Source organism: Dipodomys ordii, unplaced genomic scaffold, assembly GCF_000151885.1.
Source record: "Dipodomys ordii isolate 6190 unplaced genomic scaffold, Dord_2.0 Scaffold15, whole genome shotgun sequence".
NCBI lineage: Eukaryota > Metazoa > Chordata > Mammalia > Rodentia > Heteromyidae > Dipodomys > Dipodomys ordii.
This window is the reverse complement of record NW_012267231.1, coordinates 11,629,279-11,647,889: the sequence shown is the minus strand read 5'-3', so window position 1 is coordinate 11,647,889 and position 18,611 is coordinate 11,629,279. Positions and strand designations below refer to the sequence as shown.

Sequence of the window (18,611 nt, the reverse complement as noted above, 5' to 3'; positions counted from 1 at the left end):
TGCTTGGAGGCACTCACCAAAAACTGTCCTGGCTGGCACGGATTCTCGGTTGAGCCAAAAGGACACCTGGGATAAGATCACCGTCATGATGCAGGGCAGGTAGGTCTGGATGACAAAGTAGCCAATCTTCCTCTTCAGGTGGAAGTGAGCCGTCATGATTGTGTATTCGCCTGTAAGTATGCAAAAACAACTGCCTGTTAGTCCCTTCAGGTGTGACGATCTGATCTTGTTCTAATCAGAGAGGTTTGGGAGCGCATCCTTTGGCTCTGTCTTCCAGTTGCACGAGCGTTTGGGTTATTTGACTTAAGGAGAGGGTGGAGGAAGACGAAGAAGCTCTTCAGAATCCTTTTCCACCCTCTGCCTCTGAAGAGCTGCATGTGGATGCTTTCCCCAGAGAAAATCAGATCTGTGTGTTTCTCTAATCCCTGGGTCACAATCTGTGCCTGGCTCCCCTCCCCACTTCCCTCCCCCATGGCCGTTCCTGCAATCAGGATCTCTGGATTTAGCCTTTGGAGACAGACACAGAACACCTCAGAGCCCTGGTGTGGGTGGACGGAGTCTTCCTATTGCTCAGTGCCAGGGAGAAAGGGTAGCGATCATCTCTCCCCAGACTCTCTGCTCGCCCAAGTTCAGTACAGAACAGCCATTCGAGAGGCCCCGAGACCCTAGCCCTCCAGACACACACACGGGGTGTCCTGGCTTTTCCTGGAAATCGGGGACATTTCCTGGGTGATGTCCCAGTGCCTTCTGTGGATTTGCCTGGCGGTATGGGAGGCGAGCGGGGATCTCCCCTTCTTTGCGGAGAATGATGCTGTCCTGATGGTGAACTGGTAAGGAACTGAGGTGCCCTGGGAGATAGCGGGGTGGGGGGGGACCCTGTGGATCAGAGGGGAGCCAGGCCTGTTGGACCACCATTGTCTTCACTAACAGTCCCTGGAGAAATGAGAAGGATGTTTGGAGGAGGGAGGGCTAAGAGGGGCTGGTTGGAATTGCCAGGGGCAGGGGAAGCAGTCCTGGGATGATGGGGTGGGTCTCAGGTGTGGGAAGGGTCATCCGTTGGCTCGTTGGACAGGACAGGAGGATGTTGGAGGACATCCTGCTTGCGTACTGCATCCTTGTCCGCTTAGCAAAGCTGACCATGGGTGTTCTTGGGTGCTTTGCCTCTCAGGAGACTGAGGAGCCTGGAAGATGGATCACAGGATGTGATCAAACCAGAAAAAGGAGCCCAACGTCTCAGCAGTGCTAAGACAGGGTGCCGTGGGCTGGAGACCCCAGAGCTGCAGGACAGGTGGGGGGAGCAGGGGGTTGGGGATGGATGGATGCAGCTGACTCTAATCTGGGAGAAAGACACAGGGGTGAAAGAGAGGAAGGGGAAGGGGAGGATGCCTAATGGCCAGGATGAATTTGGCCTCCATCTTAATGCCCCAAACACGGTTCTACTTCTCGAGCGGTGTTTGGTTCTTTTCTTTTCTTTGGAGAATGTAAGTGAAAGACATCTCAGGTTTGTTTAAAAAAAAAAAAAAGAAGTGTTGTACACAAAATAAAACCATTAAAAACAAAAAGGCCCAAACGATTGTGGACAATTTCATGTGGTAGCATTCTGTCAGCACCACAATTTCTAACCCCAAACCTACACCCCACCGCCTCATCCTCCATTTATGGATGGCTCCATTGTCTCTCCCATTGGCACGCTAACCAAATAACATCCTTCTGAGGTATGGGCAGGGCTCAGATGGAGTGGTGGTGGATACATGTGGCAATGTCTCAAGGTATCTGTGGTAGAACCACCACAGATCAGGTGAATGGTGCTGGCCGAGTTAAGATTCACCAAGGAAGGGCTGTAAGGCTAATGTCAAGTCCTGTAACCAGAACTTGCTTTGCACGTTCCCTTTGCTAAATGATGACACAGTGGCCCTGACTCTCCCCTGTCACAATACCATCTTTTTTGCGGGGGAGGGGTTGATCTTGGAACTTGAACTTGGGGCCTGGATGCATTCCCTGAGCTCTTTTGTTCAAGGCTAGTACTCTACCGCTTTGAGCCACAGCGCCACTTCTGATTTGGGAGTGGTTGATTGGAGATTAAGGGTCCTGCGGGGACTTTTCTGCCCTGGGCTGGCTTCTAATCATGATCCTCAGATCTCAGCCTCCTGCATAGCTAGGATGACTGGTGGGAGTCCCTGGGGCCTGGCCACAAAGTCATTGTGATTGGTAGGAGCCAGCTTTGCCCTTCGCCAGGCATTACCTCTCACCACAAAATGGGAAGGCTCGCGGAGGACAAATACACATTATTCCTTTGGACTTCTTGTCCAATCACATGGGACCTACCAGGTGAAATCAGGCTGGATTCCCTCTTTTTCAGAAAACCATTCAGAGCAGGTGGTGGAGGAGCAGGTAGCTGGCTGCATCTGTTTTCCCGCAGAGATTTCTGCAGCTCGGTATTACATAAGCAGATCAACACAGCGTCCCTGTGGGGCCGGCTCACACAGTGGCAAATGTCCCTCATCCACTCTGTGCCCTGGGTACTGCAGCCCTGGTGTGGGTGCCCCTCCAATATGGTTCTCCCTGCCCCCATGATGAGGTATGGTGTGACCTCCTTCAATCCCGGGCTGGTAGGAGATCTCCTCTCACCTGTGCTGGTACTGATGTTCTCCGTGCCCACTGTCTGCCCCATGAGATGATACTGGTTCAATCTGGAACCGTCTTCTGCCACCACCACAGACTTGGTGGAACCATTGGTCCAGACATAAACAACTTCAGAATTTGGGTATGCATCTGGAAAGGAAGGGGCAGAAGCCGGCATTCACACAAATCGTTCATTCCGGATTGGAAAATACAAAGAGGGTAATCGGAGTAGCAAGAGAGATGGTGGCCATGGTGATCGGGAGGACATTTGCAAAGTTAGTGTTCAAGTGACACCAGAGTGTAAGATGGCCTGTCGCCCTTCAGCCCTTCCCATTTCAAAATGGCCGGGTGTGAAGCGCTAGAGCCCTGTGCTTTGGGTGTGCAGATTCCCTCCCTCCCTCCCTCCCTCCCTCCCTTCCTTCCTTCCTTCCTCTCTCTGTCTGTCTCTCTGTTTCTTTCTTTACTTTTTTTTGTTATTCTTGGGGTTCAAACTCAGGGCCTGAATGCTGTCCCTGATCTCTTTTTGCTCAAATCTAACTCTCTCCCACTTTGAGCCATAGGACCACTTCCAGTCTTCTGGTGGTTCACTGGTGATAAGAGTCTCCGGGACTTGTGCAGGCTGGCTTTGATCCACGGTACTCAGATCTCAGCCTCCTGAGTGTCTGGGATTATAGGTGTGAGCCACCCATGCCCAGCTCTTTTTCTGTGTAGCAGGGAAGCGAGCAGCAGCTCTGAGGCCGGGAGCCAGGGTCTCTGCAGCGCTCTGACTCTCAACCAGCCACTTTTCTGCGTGCTTCAGTCTATCTATCTGTAGAATGGAGGATGATCTCGGGGTCTCGGTATGGCAGCGTGCCTTGCAGTGTGACATTTGTGTGTGGGGCACCGCCGACATTTCTACTTTCAGCTTCCTTCTTCCTCTTCTCCATGATACACAGCCATCCTGGGGCGGCAGGGTGGCAGGGCTGGCAGGGCAAACAGGTCCTGTGTCCCCTGTCACACCTGCCAATGCATTACCTCACATGGCAAAAGGTACTGTGCAGATGGAATGGAGGTGATAGGCCTTAAAGGCAGGAGATTATCCCAGGTCACCCTGGTGGACCAATCTCACTAGCCTTGAGCTGAAAAGCTCAGGGACAGTGCCCAGGCCCAGAGTTCAAGCCCCACAACTGACAAGATAAAAACTATAGAAATAACATGTGTGTGTGTGTGTGTGTGTGTGTGTGTGTCTATGTGTTGGTCCTGGGGAACTCAGGGCCTGGGCACTGTCCCTGACATTTTTGGTAGTTGAGTGGAGATAAGAGTCTCACAGAATTTCCTACCTGGGGAACTATGAATCATGATCCTCAAATCTCAGCCTCCTGAGTAGCTAGGATTACAGGGGTGAGCTACCAGTTCCCGGCTCCTTGTGTGTTATTTTAATCCGTTAGGTTCTTCATCAGTTGTTACAGAAGCAATAGAAAATCAAGGTAGGCAAGCAAAAATGAAAGACCCTGTTCTTGAGAAATGTGTTCTGAAGGAAAGAGACAAATATCACACATGCACACATACACACATGATAGATAGATAGATAGATAGATAGATAGATAGATAGATAGATAGATAGATAGAATGAGATATGGCAGTAAAGTTCTTCGTAGGACTGAAGAGGAGGAGGCATAATTTCCTTGTAATTGCTACTGTTTTGAGACAGAGTCTTATTCTATTTCTGAGGCGACCTTGGATTTCACTTTGTAGCCCAACTGGCCTCACTCTCCCAATCCTCCTCCTACACCTGCCTCCGGCTGGGTTTACAGACTGATGGGTATGATGGTCCACCTTGGGGGGCAGAATCTTAAGTGGGTCGATCCAAGCCGGGCTAACTTAGGGGATCCAAAGAATGTTCAGGGTCCAGCCCTGTGGCCCTGGGGAGTAAGACAGTCCCAGACAAACTGAACAGCAGGTGCAAAGAGCCAGAGGCATGCCCGAAATGCTGAAGGAAAGCTGGGCATGCAGTGAGATGATGTGAGGGGAGGAAACAAGGCCAAAGGCCATTAGAAGGCATTTCGTTTTCAGCTGAGCCAGAAAGACACAGAGGATGGGATTTAGGCCAAGACCTGACCTCTTCCTACTTGGCAATAAAAGAACCATTGAGGCCTGATGAGACAGAAGCACAGGGCGCAAGACGGGAAAAGACAGAAATAAGAGGTGACATCAAAGTCATCCAAGAGCCAGTGGGGAGCAGAGGAGGAGGAAAAAGGAAGTGTATGCTTTCCCTCCCTCCCTTCCTTCCTTCTTCCTTCCTTCCTTCCTTCCTTCCTTCCTTCCTTCCTTCCTCCTTCCTTCCTTCCTTCCTTCCTTCCTTCCTTCCTTCCCTCCCTCTCTCTCCTTCCTTCCTTCCTTCCTTCCTTCCTTCCTTCCCTCTCTCTCTCCTTCCTTGCTTCCTTGCTTCCTTGCTTCCTTCCTTCCTTCCTTCCTTCCTTCTTTCCTCCTTCCCTCTCTTTCTTTCTTTTCCTTCTTTCCTTCATTCCTTCCTTCCTTCTTTCCTCCCTCCCTCTTTCTTTCTTTTCCTTCTTTCTTCCTTCCTTCTTTCCTTCCTTCATTCCTTCCTTCTTTCCTCCCTCCCTCTCTTTCTTTTCCTTCTTCCTTCCTTCCTTTTTTCTTTCTTTCTTTCTCCTTCCTTCCTTCCTTTCTTTTCTTTCTTTCTTTCTTCCTTCCTTCCTCCCTCCCTCTCTTTCTTTCTTTCTTTTCTCTTTCTCCTTCCTTCCTTTCTTTTTCTTTCTTCCTTCCTTCCTTCCTTCTTTCCTCCCTCCCTCTCTTTCTTTCTTTTCCTTCCTTCTTTCTTTCTTTCTTTCTTCCTTCCTCCCTTCCTTTCTTCTTCCTTCCTTCCTTCCTTCCTCCTTCCCTCCTTCCCTCCCTTTCTTTCTTTCTTATTTTCTTTCTCCTTCCTTCCTTCCTTCCTTCTGTCCATGAATCTCCATAGAAACTATGCTCAGTTCATACTGCAGGTAGATGTTGAGCAAAGTTCTTATCAGGCCTGTTTTAATTACCATGACCTTTTGTCAGTGTGTGTATGTGCCAGAAGTGGGACGTGAGCTCAGGACCTTTAGCATTCAGCCATCCTTTAGCATTTTCTGCTCAAGGCTATGTCACTCTACCACTTGAGCCAAACCTCCACTTCTGGCTTGTTGCTAGTTAATTGGAGATAGGATTCTCGAGGACTTTCCTTCCCTGAGCTGGCTTCAGAGGTCAGTTCTCCAATCTCAGCCTCCTGAGTAGCTAGGATTACAGGCATGAGCTACTAGTGCCTGACTAGCAGGACTTTCTGTTGTCAAGTTTAGGGAAAGTGAAGCTGGGTTTCCTATGAACAGCGCTCAGTAGAGTGCTGATGTCATGGTTTTCGTCTCTCCTGGGGATATGTATGTAACGCCGATGGTAAGAGTGTTCAGGGGGCTGGAGTGGGGTGGGTAATGTTGCTCTCTTTCTTTCTTGGAAAGTGGCCTTGAACATGTCTGCTCACATGCTTTGCTGGGCATGTACCGTGAATTGAGCCTCGTTATAGTGCCCGTGAGCTGTCTATCCTTTTCCGATGATGTAAATGTCGTGGTGCCCTGACTAATGAAAGGCTGTACAACTCAGGATTTGAGCAGAACAGCCATGATGGATTCTGGCCAGGGTAGAAATGTGGATTGGGCAGAGAGGAGGTTTAATGAGGCAGCATCGCTTCAGCAAGGAGCAAGTCCCACTTCCCGCCTTCCCCAGGCTTTCTCAGGCCCATTCCGTTCCCTTTGTCCTGGGACCCTGGCCTGGTCCTGGGACCCTGGCCTGGTCCTGGGACCCTGGCCTGTATCTATTCTGCCGTCCACCTCACACCAGACACACCACCAGGGCTGTGCATCGGGCCTTTGCCAAGGGCTCCCGGAGACAGGAAAGAGGCATTAGAAGTTTATTGAAAGATAAGCTTTCATGGCTCTTAGAGGGGTTAACTGGGGTGAGATGCACAAATCTGACAGCTCAGAAAGGAGCCCAAGGCTTGGGTCAGAATAACAAAGAACTTTCTTTTTTGGGTCGGTTGTAAGACTTGAACTCAGGGCCTGGGCGCTGTCCCTGAGCTCTTTTGCTCAAAGTTAGCGCTCTATCACTTTGAGCCACCGTGCCACTTCTGGGTTTCTGGTGGTTCACTGGATGTTAAAAGTCTCAGGGACTTTCCTGCCTGGGTTAGCTTTGAGCCACGATCCTCAGATCTCAGCCTCCTGAGTTGCTAGAATTACAGGCGTGAGGACCCTGGCACCCAGCTGGCTTTTGGTCTCTTTAGCTGGGATAACAGGAATGGTGACTTAGAGAACCTAGAAATATAGGGCTTTCCTTCTCCAACTGTGCATCAGCTGAGTGAGAAGAATGGAAACATTTTCTCTACAATCTATAGGGATTCATACTTCTCCCCCCGGGGTTGACACCATCTGATTTTTTTAGCATTGCAAACCCTGAGTGCAAGTGGCTTATGGTATATACACTCAGATCTTTTCTTTTTTGGTCAGTTGTAGGGCTTGAACTCTGGGCCTGGGTGCTGTCCCTCAGCTCGTCAGCTCAAGGCTAGCGCTCTACCACTTGAGCCACAGCGCCACTTCTGGGTTTCTGGTGGCTGATTGGAGGTAATAGTCTTACGGCCTTTCCTGCTGGGGCTGGCTTTGAACCACAATCCTCAGATCTCAGCCTCCTGAGTAACTAGGATTACAGGCATGAGCCACCGATGCCCGGCTATAATCAGATCTTATTTGTATTGCCTTTTAGAAATCAGGAAGTTGTTTTTTTGTTGTTGTTTTTGTTTTTGTCAGTCATGGGGCCTGAACTCTGGGCCTGGACGCTGCCCCTCAGCATTTCAGCTCAAGGCTAGTGCTCTACCACTTGAGCCATAGCACCACTTCTAGCTTTTTCTACTTACATGGTACTAATGAATCAAACCCAGGGTCTTATGCATGCAAGGCAAGCACTCTACCACTGAGCCACCTTACCAGCCCTCAGGAAGTTTTTACTGACTAGAAAGGAAATAAAAAATAATGACTCTCTGCACTGGTGGCTCATGCTTGTCATTCTAGCTACTCAGGAGGTGGAGATATGAGGATTGTGGTTCAAACCAGCGTAGGAAAGAAAGTCCATAAGACTCTGATCTCCAATTAACAACAGAACAAGTGGAAAATGGAGTGTGGGTCAAGAACTAGAGCACTAGCCTTGAGCAAAAGGCACTCAGGGACAGTGCTCAGGCCCAGAGTTTAAGCCCTAGGACTGTGGAAGGAAGGAAGGAAGGAAGGAAGGAAGGAAGGAAGGAAGGAAGAAAGGAAGGAAGGAAGGAGGGGAGGAAGGAAGGGAGGGAAAAAAAGAATCCTCCAGTTCTAATTTAATTGACTATATATTTTCCTGAATCTAGACATTATCACATGACTTAATCTAATATTTAACTCATTATTCCATGAATAAAATGAGCAAAAAATTTTGGGAACTTTTCCCCCTCTCCTTTCAAATCGTTTTCATCCGTTTAAGCACAGGCTTACAAATGGAAGCAAGCTGTGCTATTATCTTTCAGGAACTTTCTTTCAGACTAGGGAGTCTACCTCTAGAAGCTAGGGCTAATTTCGTTTGAATGCTTGAGGACAGAGGCAGCAATCACAGAGATGTCTGTTAATTCGCTTTTGCATTAGAAAAACCAGGAGCATGTGGCTCATTAGAATAACCACACATATTTGCATTCCTTTGTCTCCTAATAGCAAAGAACGGAGGAATTGGGTAATTTGAAACTCATTATACTCACACATTTAGCTTCTGCACGGCTGGTGGTACTAAGTGAACAGTTGACTGAGCATCTATTGTTAGTAAATCAAAAAGGAAAGAAAGAAAAATAAAGATAGAAAGGAAGGGGCAAGCACTGGTGGCTCATGCCTGTCATCCTAGCTACTCAGGAGGCTGAGATCTGTCTGAGGATCGTGGTTCAAAGCCAGCCTAGGCAGGAAAGGCCATGAGACTCATCTCCAATTAGGTATCAGAAAACCAGAAAATGGTGCTGTGGCTCAAAGTGGGTGAACACTAGCCTTGAATAAAAGAGCTCATGGACAGCGCCCAGACCCCTGAGTTCAAGTCCCACAACTGACCAAAAAAAAAAAAAGAGAAGAGTAAGAAAAACTTTTAGTTAAGTATTTCTTTCCCACAATATATGTCTAAGCTGGTGTCAGTTTCTCCTGCCTGTAATCTCAGCTACTTAGGAGGCTGAGATCTAAGGACTGAGGTTTGGAGCCTGCCCAGACAGAAAAGTCTGTGAGATCCTTAATCCTTATCTCCAACACCAAGGTCCTGAGTTCAAGTCCCAGTACGTACATATATATATATATATATACATACATACATGCGTACATATGTGTATATATACACATATACATATATTCACATATACACATTTAAAAATTATATAGCCTAATTCAAAAGCCATATAAGCTGTGGAAAGATGGTATTTGCATAGTTTTCTAGCTCATGGTCAATTGTATACAGATACACTTTGTAAATAAAATCCTTCTGTTCATTTAGTATATTCTAGTAATGATATTAAATGGCAAATAGAAATAAATGATACACCTCAGTATTGACCAAATTCATCCTTTTTGTTTGTTTGTTTGTTGCTGCTGTTACGAGGGCTTGAACTCAGGGCCTCTGGCTCTTGCTTGGCTTTTTCCACTCAAGGCTGTAACTCTACCATTTGAGTCACAGAATCACTTCTGGCTTTGGGGGGGTTGGTGGAGATAAGTGTATCCATGGATTTGTCGGCCTGGGCTGACTTCAGACTAGCGCTCTCTAATCTCAGCTTCCTGTTGAGCCAGGATCCTAAGATTGAGCTACCAGCATCCAGCATCATGTAGTAGAGTGCTAGCCTTGAGCAAAGAACCTCAGGGACAGAGCCCAGGCCCTGAGTTCAAGCCTCAGGACCTATACCAAAAAAGCATGTTTGTCACAAACTGAAAACTGCTTTTGAGTTACCTGGCCTACACAATATCACTGTTAAATCCAGGGATCACAGTAACCTGAATTCACTTAACCAGCGACCACAGAGACCCCACAGCATAGCAAAAAAAAAAAAAAAAAGTAAAATAAAATCACCATTCACTTTCAATCTTTCAATTTTTAAAAATCAAATAAACGCATAATTTTCATACACAAAGAATGGCATCATTTCAGACCATGTAGCTAATTTTCCTCCGGGTCTAGGAACAATTATTCTTCCATGATTTGACTCATTTGGAGCAAATAATTCAAATAAACCCTGGTCACAAGCTTGTCCATGCTACCATTCCCCTCTGATAAATGTCTACCTCTCTGTGGATCACAGTTTAACAAAAAGATGAAGAAGGAGGAGGAGGAAGGGAAGAAGAAGAGGAGGAGAGGAGGAGGAGGAGGAGGAATTATTATTCCCATCCAATCAAACATGCCTTTCCTCGTACATACATATCTCCCTTAATTCCAAAAGTGTCATTGAGATACAGGAAAAAAAATGCAATAAAACCCCTGGGGTCAGAAAGGCTCCACTGGCTGAGCTGGCAAAGTGACTTCCATGAGCTAAGCAAACATTCATTCTGCACACGGGGTAACAAACGACTCCCGGAAGCATTGGAGAGGGAGCAGAGACCAAGGAGGGGCTTTTCACCTGCGACATGGTGAGTCACACTACTGCGTGCCCACTGAGTTTCAGACAGAGTTGCCCAGTCCGGGTGGCCGGAAGAGCCGAAAGGAAGGATCTGGAATCCTTGGAGCAGCCAGTATTTGAACCAGCTGGAAAAATAAGATGTAAAGTCCGTGAAGGAAAGGAGACGCAGGAGGGAGCCCCAGAACTGATGTGTGCCCAGGGTCATGGGCACTGCTCAGATCTCTAACTCCCCCCTGCTCCGTGTGCTGGCATGCATGGAGAACAAGACTCCCTGGATTAATAAAGAATGATTTTGCCCTAGCCCAGCTAAGACAAGACTCTCCTGACATTTCAGCCTTTGTTTACTGAGGAAGGACAGTCTGGAGACTGAACTTAGCCAAGTTAATTGGTTATATCTATCTGTCTGTCTGTTGCTATCAATCAATCACACTCTCTATCTATTTGTCTATGATCTATGTACCTATCCATCACCTATGAATCTCATCTGTCTATCTATGTATCTATGCATCTATCCATTTACCAACTATGGCTGATCTGTTTATCTAAAGTAAGAAAAGAATATATACCCGAATTACATCACACTATGCTGTTTCACATACACCATATCAAATAATCTATAATCAAGCAAGTCCAGATAAAATCTATATAACCTATATCTAGATGTAGATATATATCTATATATCGATATAATCTGCATATCTAATAATCTACAAATAATCTAAATATAGTCTATACTCAATTGAGACCAGAGTCTCTGTGGTGTAACTGAGTGGCTCATACATCCCACATCCAGATTTTTGAGGGACAGATTTCTGTATTACATCACATCCACTCTCTCTCTCTCTCTCACACACACACACACACACACTCAGGTACCTCACAAAGCTAAGATACCAGGGGGGAAGATAAAAACCAAGAAAATAAAAGAGGCCTGGGAGGTCAAGGAGAACAGATCGAGTTGGAGCTGGTAGCCAGCGTACTCCTATAGTCCCTTCCCTGATAGCTCAGCTCAGTTAAAAAAGCGCTGAGAAAACTGAGATTCTCCCTAAGGAGGAGAAGACATAGACACAGCCCAAGTGTCCAGTGCCCCGACTTCTCTTTGGGCTACCCAGGACTGTCTGTCTGTCTGTCCATCTGTCTGTAGGACTGCTTTGTCTCAGAGCTCTGATGGGATCCAGAACAATCTTGTCTCCCTGGGACAGCGGTCACTGACACCTAAAAGAAGCCAGCAGGTGGATCGGACTCAGAGCCAGACACTACAGCCCACCCCAGCCCCACACACTATAGCCTGCCTCAGCCCTGCTCCACATTGGTGAGGAATCTCTCAGAAGGAAGGAATGGCAGGACTGGGCTGGGGCTGTGAAGACTTCATCTTTTCGGAAGGCTGCCCTGAAGCACAAGGCCTAATCTCATCTCTTCAGTTCTAAGTCTGTGCTTCTGCTGCTCCTACAAAGAATGGATTGGAAGCCATCTAGGGGGATGATCTGTCACCTGGGAGGAGGAACCCAGACCAGGCTGCCAGGAGAAGACCTGAGAAAAACACCTGCAGAGGAGCTCCTTCTAGATTGTTCTGTGCCTCCAGTCACCCTCTGTATGCTGGAGAAGCTGGTGTGGTCTTCTCACCCAGCATGCACCGCTTGTGTTACACGGAGCCTTCCGCGTGGACCCTCTGTCTTCCAAGTGGGTGCGGCGTTCACACTCCCCACCCGTGTCCCCACGGCGCCCTGTAAGAGCAGAACTTACAGCTACCAAATTTCAGAGGGCAGGCGTGGGCATCCATGGGAAAGTCCTCCAGCTGCATGGGGCACTCGGCGGAGATGGTCAGGCTGGAAAAGAAAAGAGGGAGCGCTTCATTTTGTTTATTTATTACTGATGGATGGATGGATGGATCGATCAATTGACCATTTGGTCAGTTGTGGGACTTGAACTCAGGGCCTGGGTGCTGGCGCTGCGTTTTTGTTTTGTGCTCAAGGCCAGTGCTCAACCCCTTTGAGTCACAATGCCATTTCCTGGTTTTAGGTGGCTCATTGGAAATAAAGAGTCTCACAGACTGTCCTGCCCCCAAGGCCTGGCTTTGAACCTTGATCCTCAGATCTCAGCCTCCTGAGTAGCTAGGATGACAGGTGTGAGCCACCAGCACCCCACTGAGATCTTTATTTTCATTTGTAAGTTTGGTTTTGTTCACATCTATGTTAGACCAGGCTCCCTGCAACTCACAAGCCTCCTGTCTCCTCTTCCCTTTCACGTGGATTACAAGCTTGTACCACCAAGCCTGGCTGGAGATAAAAATCCTTCAATAACTTAGTAATGGGCTCTTTCCTGAATAGCCATGTCATCCCAGAAAGCCATTGGAGTATTTATTTGATCAATCAATCTATCTATCTATCATTTATCTTTCATCTATTAGCTATGTCTATATTTATCTATTATCTATCTGTCATCTATAATCTATGTATTATCTATCTATGTATTATCTCTGTTGTCTGTCAGTTTGTCTTTTGTATCAATACTGGGGCTTGAACTCAGGGTCCTCAGACTCACTAGGTTTTTTATTCAAGGTTAGAACTCTACCATCTGAGCCACACCCCCACATCCAGCTTATTGTTAGTTAACTGGAGATAGAGTCTTGCAAACTTTTCTGCTCAGGCTGGCTTTGAACTACTCTCCAGGTCTCAGCTTCCTTAGTAGTTAAGATTATAGGTTTAAGCCAGTGCCATCTAGCCGGATGCTTATCTGAATTAATATCTTTTATCAAACTGTCTGCACTGTCTGTAAATTACATAAGCTTATGCTATAGATGAATATCTTTCAGAGATAATGCTTTAAGTCAAATCCACTCAGGAATTTTGTAGCTTAGTGAGTGTGCACATGCATACATACATAGACCACTGCTTGAATAATCATTTCCAGACACCTTTAAATTTTACTTATTCTTTCTTTTTCCCCAGCCCTTATTCACCATTATTGGAGCAACTTCCCTGGCAAGGCTGAAATGAATGCAGTTTGAAAAATATCATACAGGGTCAAAAGTGCAAATGTATAGAATAAACCCATGGTGAAAACTTTACCACAGTCTGGCTGCTGTCATTGTTCAATAAGCTTTTGTGGGCCTGAACAGTAAATGAACTTGTGCTTTAAGAGCAATCTCAGCCAGGTGCTGGTGGCTCACACCTGTCATCCTAGCTACTCAGGAGGCTGAGATCTGAGGATCAGTGCTTCCATCCAGCCCAGGCTAGAAAGTCTGTGAGACTCTTAACTCCAAAGAACCACCAGAAAACCAGAAGCAGAGCTGTGACTCAATGTGGTAGAGCACTGGCCCTGAATAAAAATAGAGCTCAGGGACACAGCCCGGGCCCTAAGTTCAAGCCCCACAACCAACCACCAACAAAAAGTAATCTCCCGGTACAAGCTTATTATCTTTTTCATCTAAGCCTAGCCTCCCAAATAATAGTATAACAATCATAGCCAACAATAACCTGGTATACTGTGGTGATAATGGCTGATACTGTGTCACATCTTCATGTAACCATAGCAACCACAGCCAGGTCTGAGGCTAGTACCTTGGAGGTGTAGGGAGGAGGAAACGTAGGCATGGATAGTGTTGCACAGCCAGCCTCACGGCTGTGAGCAGAGGTCTGGGAGGAAGTGTGATCAAGGAAGGGGAGACAGATACAGAGAGCAGGGTGGGCAAACGCAGCCATGATATTCAATGTAGATACGGGAACTTGGACGCAGGTGAACAAAAACTCCTCGAGGGGAATGGGCAGGGCTGGGGGAGGCGGGAGAGAATGATGGAAGGGACAAGAACGTGGCTGGAGATGCGTTGCACTCTGAAACTGACTGGTTGCATTGCAATCCCTGGGGACAACTACTTAAAGATTGTTACGTAATTGATTTAACGATGAGAAGAGGAGAAAAGAAGAAGCCAGAACACTGGCAATAATGCATCCGATGGTACTCCTCTGGGGAGTGGGGTGGACCTGGGTGTATTTTAGTTACCTCCTGTCCCTGTTTATATTTAGTGAAAAAATTCTGTTACTTATATTACACCATTGACAACTTTTTTGACTCCCTTCAAACTGGCCAATGGTACAGTATCTGTGAACCTGAGTTCTGACCAATCAGAATGAGGAGCACCATTAGGGTAAAACTTGGCCAGACTTCCTGCCAAGTGTGCCTGCATAGTTGAAATTTTTGCCAGTCACACACCCTTCTGCAAAAGCCAGTGTTTCCTTGTTTAATTCCTTTGGCATTGGTATCCTTATTCCTACCTAGTACCCCAATACTCCAATACATTTTCAACAGTGAAGCCCTCATTGGGCACTGAACGGATTTAGTGACCTGACTTTGGACTTGCAGTCTTCAAAGCAGTGAGCTAAATAAATCTCTTTTCTTTGTCCATTACCCAGCATCCAGTATTTTGGTATAGCCCCAGAAAATGCACTAAAAGATACCCCTGTATGTCCCTCTAGACTTCCTTTTACTAATTAGGTAAAAATTCTACATCACATTCATGAGCTCACCTCCTAGTCCTTGTTTTCTTTTCCAACAGAAAAGGAAACTAAAATACAAAGCAGTGGACTTTTAGAGTCGTTGAACCATTGAATGTTGTCATATTAGCGTCTTTATCTAGTTCTAGTATTATTAAATCTAGATGTTGCCAGAATGGAAATGAAGTCAAAACCAAACCAAACCTTTACTTCTTTTCTAGTTAAAGCAGATTTACTATGAAATTGGGTGTGTATTTCACACGTGATCATTGCCAGTCTGGGTAGTCAAAGTATGCACTGTTTGAATGAAGCTATGGGATGTGAGTGGAAGTGGGCGGGGAGGGGGTTGTCTTTCTGGTGGTAGAAAGGAGACTGTCTGTTGCCATGGTGAGGGAAAGTCCCCAGGGATGGAGTGAGTCCCTGGAGGGCCATTAGTTCAGATGGACAAGACACCTGAAATCCTCCATTCGGGAAGAACTTTTTCGTAGTATCCTCTCCTCTCTCTCCCTCTCTCTCTGTCTATATATGTGTATATATACATATATATAATATTTATATAATATATATTATATAATATTTATATAATATATTACTGTGTATTTATAAGAACTTATTAAGTTACAGAAGAAAACTGCAAATATCTACCATTTATGTGTATGTGTGTGTGCATGTGTGTGTGTGTGTGTGTGTGTGCATGTGTGTGCATGTGGGTGTGGTGTGTGTATGTGTGTGTGTGTGTGTGTGTGTGTGTGTGTGTGTGTGGTATGTGCAGGTAGGTCCTGGGGCTTGAACTCAGGGCCCAGGCACTGTCCTTGAGCTTTTTTTCCCCCCACTCAAGGCTAGTGCTGTACACTTCTGGCTTTTAATGAGTAGTTTATTGGAGATAGAAGTCTCAAAGCCTTTTCTGCCCAGGTTGAGTTTGAACTGCAATGGTCAGATCTCAGCTTCCTGTGTAGTTAGGATTACAGGCATGAGCCACCAGCACCCAGAATTTACTTATAATTTAATCTGGTGTTTGGTCTAGAGTGTGGATATCTATACACACACACACACACACACACACATACACACGCATACACACACACACATACACATACATATATATTCTATTTGGTATATATATACATATATTCTACTTGTTCTTGGTATATAAAGCATAGTCATTTTATAGATGACATCAGAGCATAGGTATTTCACATATCACTAATATCTCCATGTTATCTCCATGTTATTAAGACCTTAAGAGGCTAAATTTTAGGACAGGGGCTCTTGGCTCACACCTGTAATCCTAGCTACGCAGGAGGTTGAGATCTGAGGACTGAGGATTGAAATCATCCTATATGGATGAGACTGTGAGACTCTTGTAACTTCAATTAACTAGTAGAAAGTCTGAAGTGGAGCTGTGGCTCATGCCAGTCTGGAGTGAAAAGGTTAAGAGACAGCACCCAGGCTTTTAATTCAAGTCCCATTACTAGCAAAAAAGGCTAAGTTTTTCATTCTAGCATGCATGGATGGATGTATCAGAGTCATAACAATTAATAAACAAATATCAGATGTTTACATGAGGCTTTGTTTTGTCAGTCATGGGACTTGAGCCTGGACACTGTTCCTGAGCTTTTCACTCAGGCTAGCACTCTACCATTTTGAGCCACAGCACCACTTAGAGTTTTTGAGTGGTTTAATTGGAAATAAGAGTCTCATGGGACTTTTCTAGCCAAGCTGGCTTCAATTGTCGATCCTCAGATCTCAGCCTCCTGAGTAGCTAGGATGACAGGTGTGAGCCACCAGTGCCCAGCCTGTTCACATGATTTTACAGAATTAAGAATCTACAACTGCTGGGCACTGGTGGCTCACACCTGTCATCCTAGCTACTCAGGAGGCTGAAATCTGAGGATCACTATTCAAAGCCAGCCCAGGAAGGAAAATCCATGAGACTCTCATCTCCAATTAATCATAGAAAAAGCCAGAAGTGGTGCTGTCACCCAAGTGGTACAGTGCTAAGCCTTGAGCAAAAGAAGTTCAGGGACAGTGTCCAGGCCCAGAGTCCAAGGACCAAGAATAGCAAAAAAAAGAATATTTTGGGATGAGTGTGCATATGTGTGTGTGTGAATGTATGGAAGTGGTGTGGTGTGTGTCTGTGCTTGTGTGTGCACGTGTGTGTGGTTCAGGGAACAGGAGAAAAGATAATGTCCAAAAACAGACATTTAGCTGGATCTACTTTAAAAAGAAAAACAAAACCACCTCTTTAAAATATTTCCAGAATAAAAAACAGAGTTATATGGACAATTAATATCTCAATAGGTGCTATTATTAGAGAGACGTGTTGATTATTTTATTCGAAGGAGCTCATTGTTGAGAGCTCTTTAGAATTTGAATCCCAAACCTCCAACAGTATAGACTTCATCCATGACAGATTTCCTCCCCACCCCCGTCTCTAAAAACAAAACAAATAAAAGAATGATTAAGAACATCCCCCCAATAGCAAATCTTTCAACCTGAATAATAAATTTAAAAGTCCTGTGCCTTTCAATACCCTAACAATGGCCTATGCACATGTGTGTAGAGGAGAGAAACCTCCTTCCTATTCAAGGTTCTTTGAAATGCACCTGTCTCCTCCCCTGTCCTCCTGGGGAATAGATCAAAGTCCTCTGCAGAATGAAAGCCAGTCCAGCCTTCGGCTTGAACCCTTCTTAGATCAAGAAAACTAAGCTGGGCTGGGAAGGTGGCTTAGTGGTAGAGTGCTGGCCTAGCATGCATGAAGCCCTGGGTTCAATTTCTTAGTACCACATAAAAAATAAATAAAAGAAGTCAAATTAAAAGGGAAAGACTTTTCTAAAAACAGAAAGAGAATACAAGAAAAAGAAAACAAAGCCCCAAAGCTCCAGGAATTAGCCTGTGGTGAAAATCCTCTGACTTACTAATAGATCTAGCAACAAACTTTTATTTTTATTCTCCCCCCCACCCCTCCCCCAAAGGTCCTATTTATGTTATTACTTCCAAACTTGGCCCAGGCCCAGAGTTCGAGCCCCATAACCGACCAAAAAGCAAAACCCAAACAAACCAAAAACCAAAACACACACACACACACACACACACACACACATACACACACACACACACACACACACAAGCTGCACCAAAGTCTGTTAAGACAATTCAAGCATTAACTTATTGGAGAATAATGTCTCCTTTCTGAACAACATTTTAATTTTCAAATTAGGAAAATGACATCCTGTAAATGAAGATTATTGCTCCAACTTGGATTTGTAGCATTCTAATTGATGGCCTGGATGGCAGCTCACAGCTAGAAAACATGTCAAAATGCTTCAGACTTGAGGCTCGCTCCCGCTGGTCATGCTAACTATTCAGGAGTCTGAGATCTGAGGATCAAGGTTCAAAGCCAGCCCAAGCAGAAAAGCCCACAGGACTTTATCTCCAATTAACCAGCAAAATAAATAAATGAATAAATAAATAATGCCGGGCACTGGTGGCTCACGCCTGTAATCTTAGCTACTCAGGAGGCTAAGATCTGAGGATTGCACTTCAAAGCCAGCCAGGCCTGTGCGACTCTTATCTCCAATAAACCACTCAGAAAACAGGAAATGGCGCTGTGGCTCAAGTGGTAGAGTGCTAGCTTTGAGCTGAAGAGCTGAGGGACAGCGCCCAGGCCCAGAGTTCAAGACAAAATAAAAAAGACAGAACTGAGGGGTAACATGAGTGGTAAATCACCAGCTGTGACCAAGAAAGCTGAGTGAGAACGAGAATGAGAGGCCTAGAGTCCAAGCCCAGTATACACACACACACATACACACACACACACACACATACACACACACACA

At 45.8% G+C, this 18,611-nt stretch overlaps 1 protein-coding gene across 1 annotated transcript in view; it reads right to left on the bottom strand.

Annotated features, from left to right (window-relative positions):
- The window catches only part of Gabra5 (gamma-aminobutyric acid (GABA) A receptor, alpha 5), a 56,956-nt gene that overhangs the window by 10,182 nt on the left and 28,163 nt on the right, over positions 1–18,611 (bottom strand). Inside the window, exons 5-7 of the mRNA XM_013012005.1 lie at positions 12,026–12,108; positions 2,629–2,772; positions 18–170 (exon numbers count right to left, since the gene is read on the bottom strand). Of these exons, the coding sequence (XP_012867459.1) occupies positions 18–170; positions 2,629–2,772; positions 12,026–12,108 (380 nt within the window). The remainder of the gene's footprint in view (positions 1–17; positions 171–2,628; positions 2,773–12,025; positions 12,109–18,611) is intronic.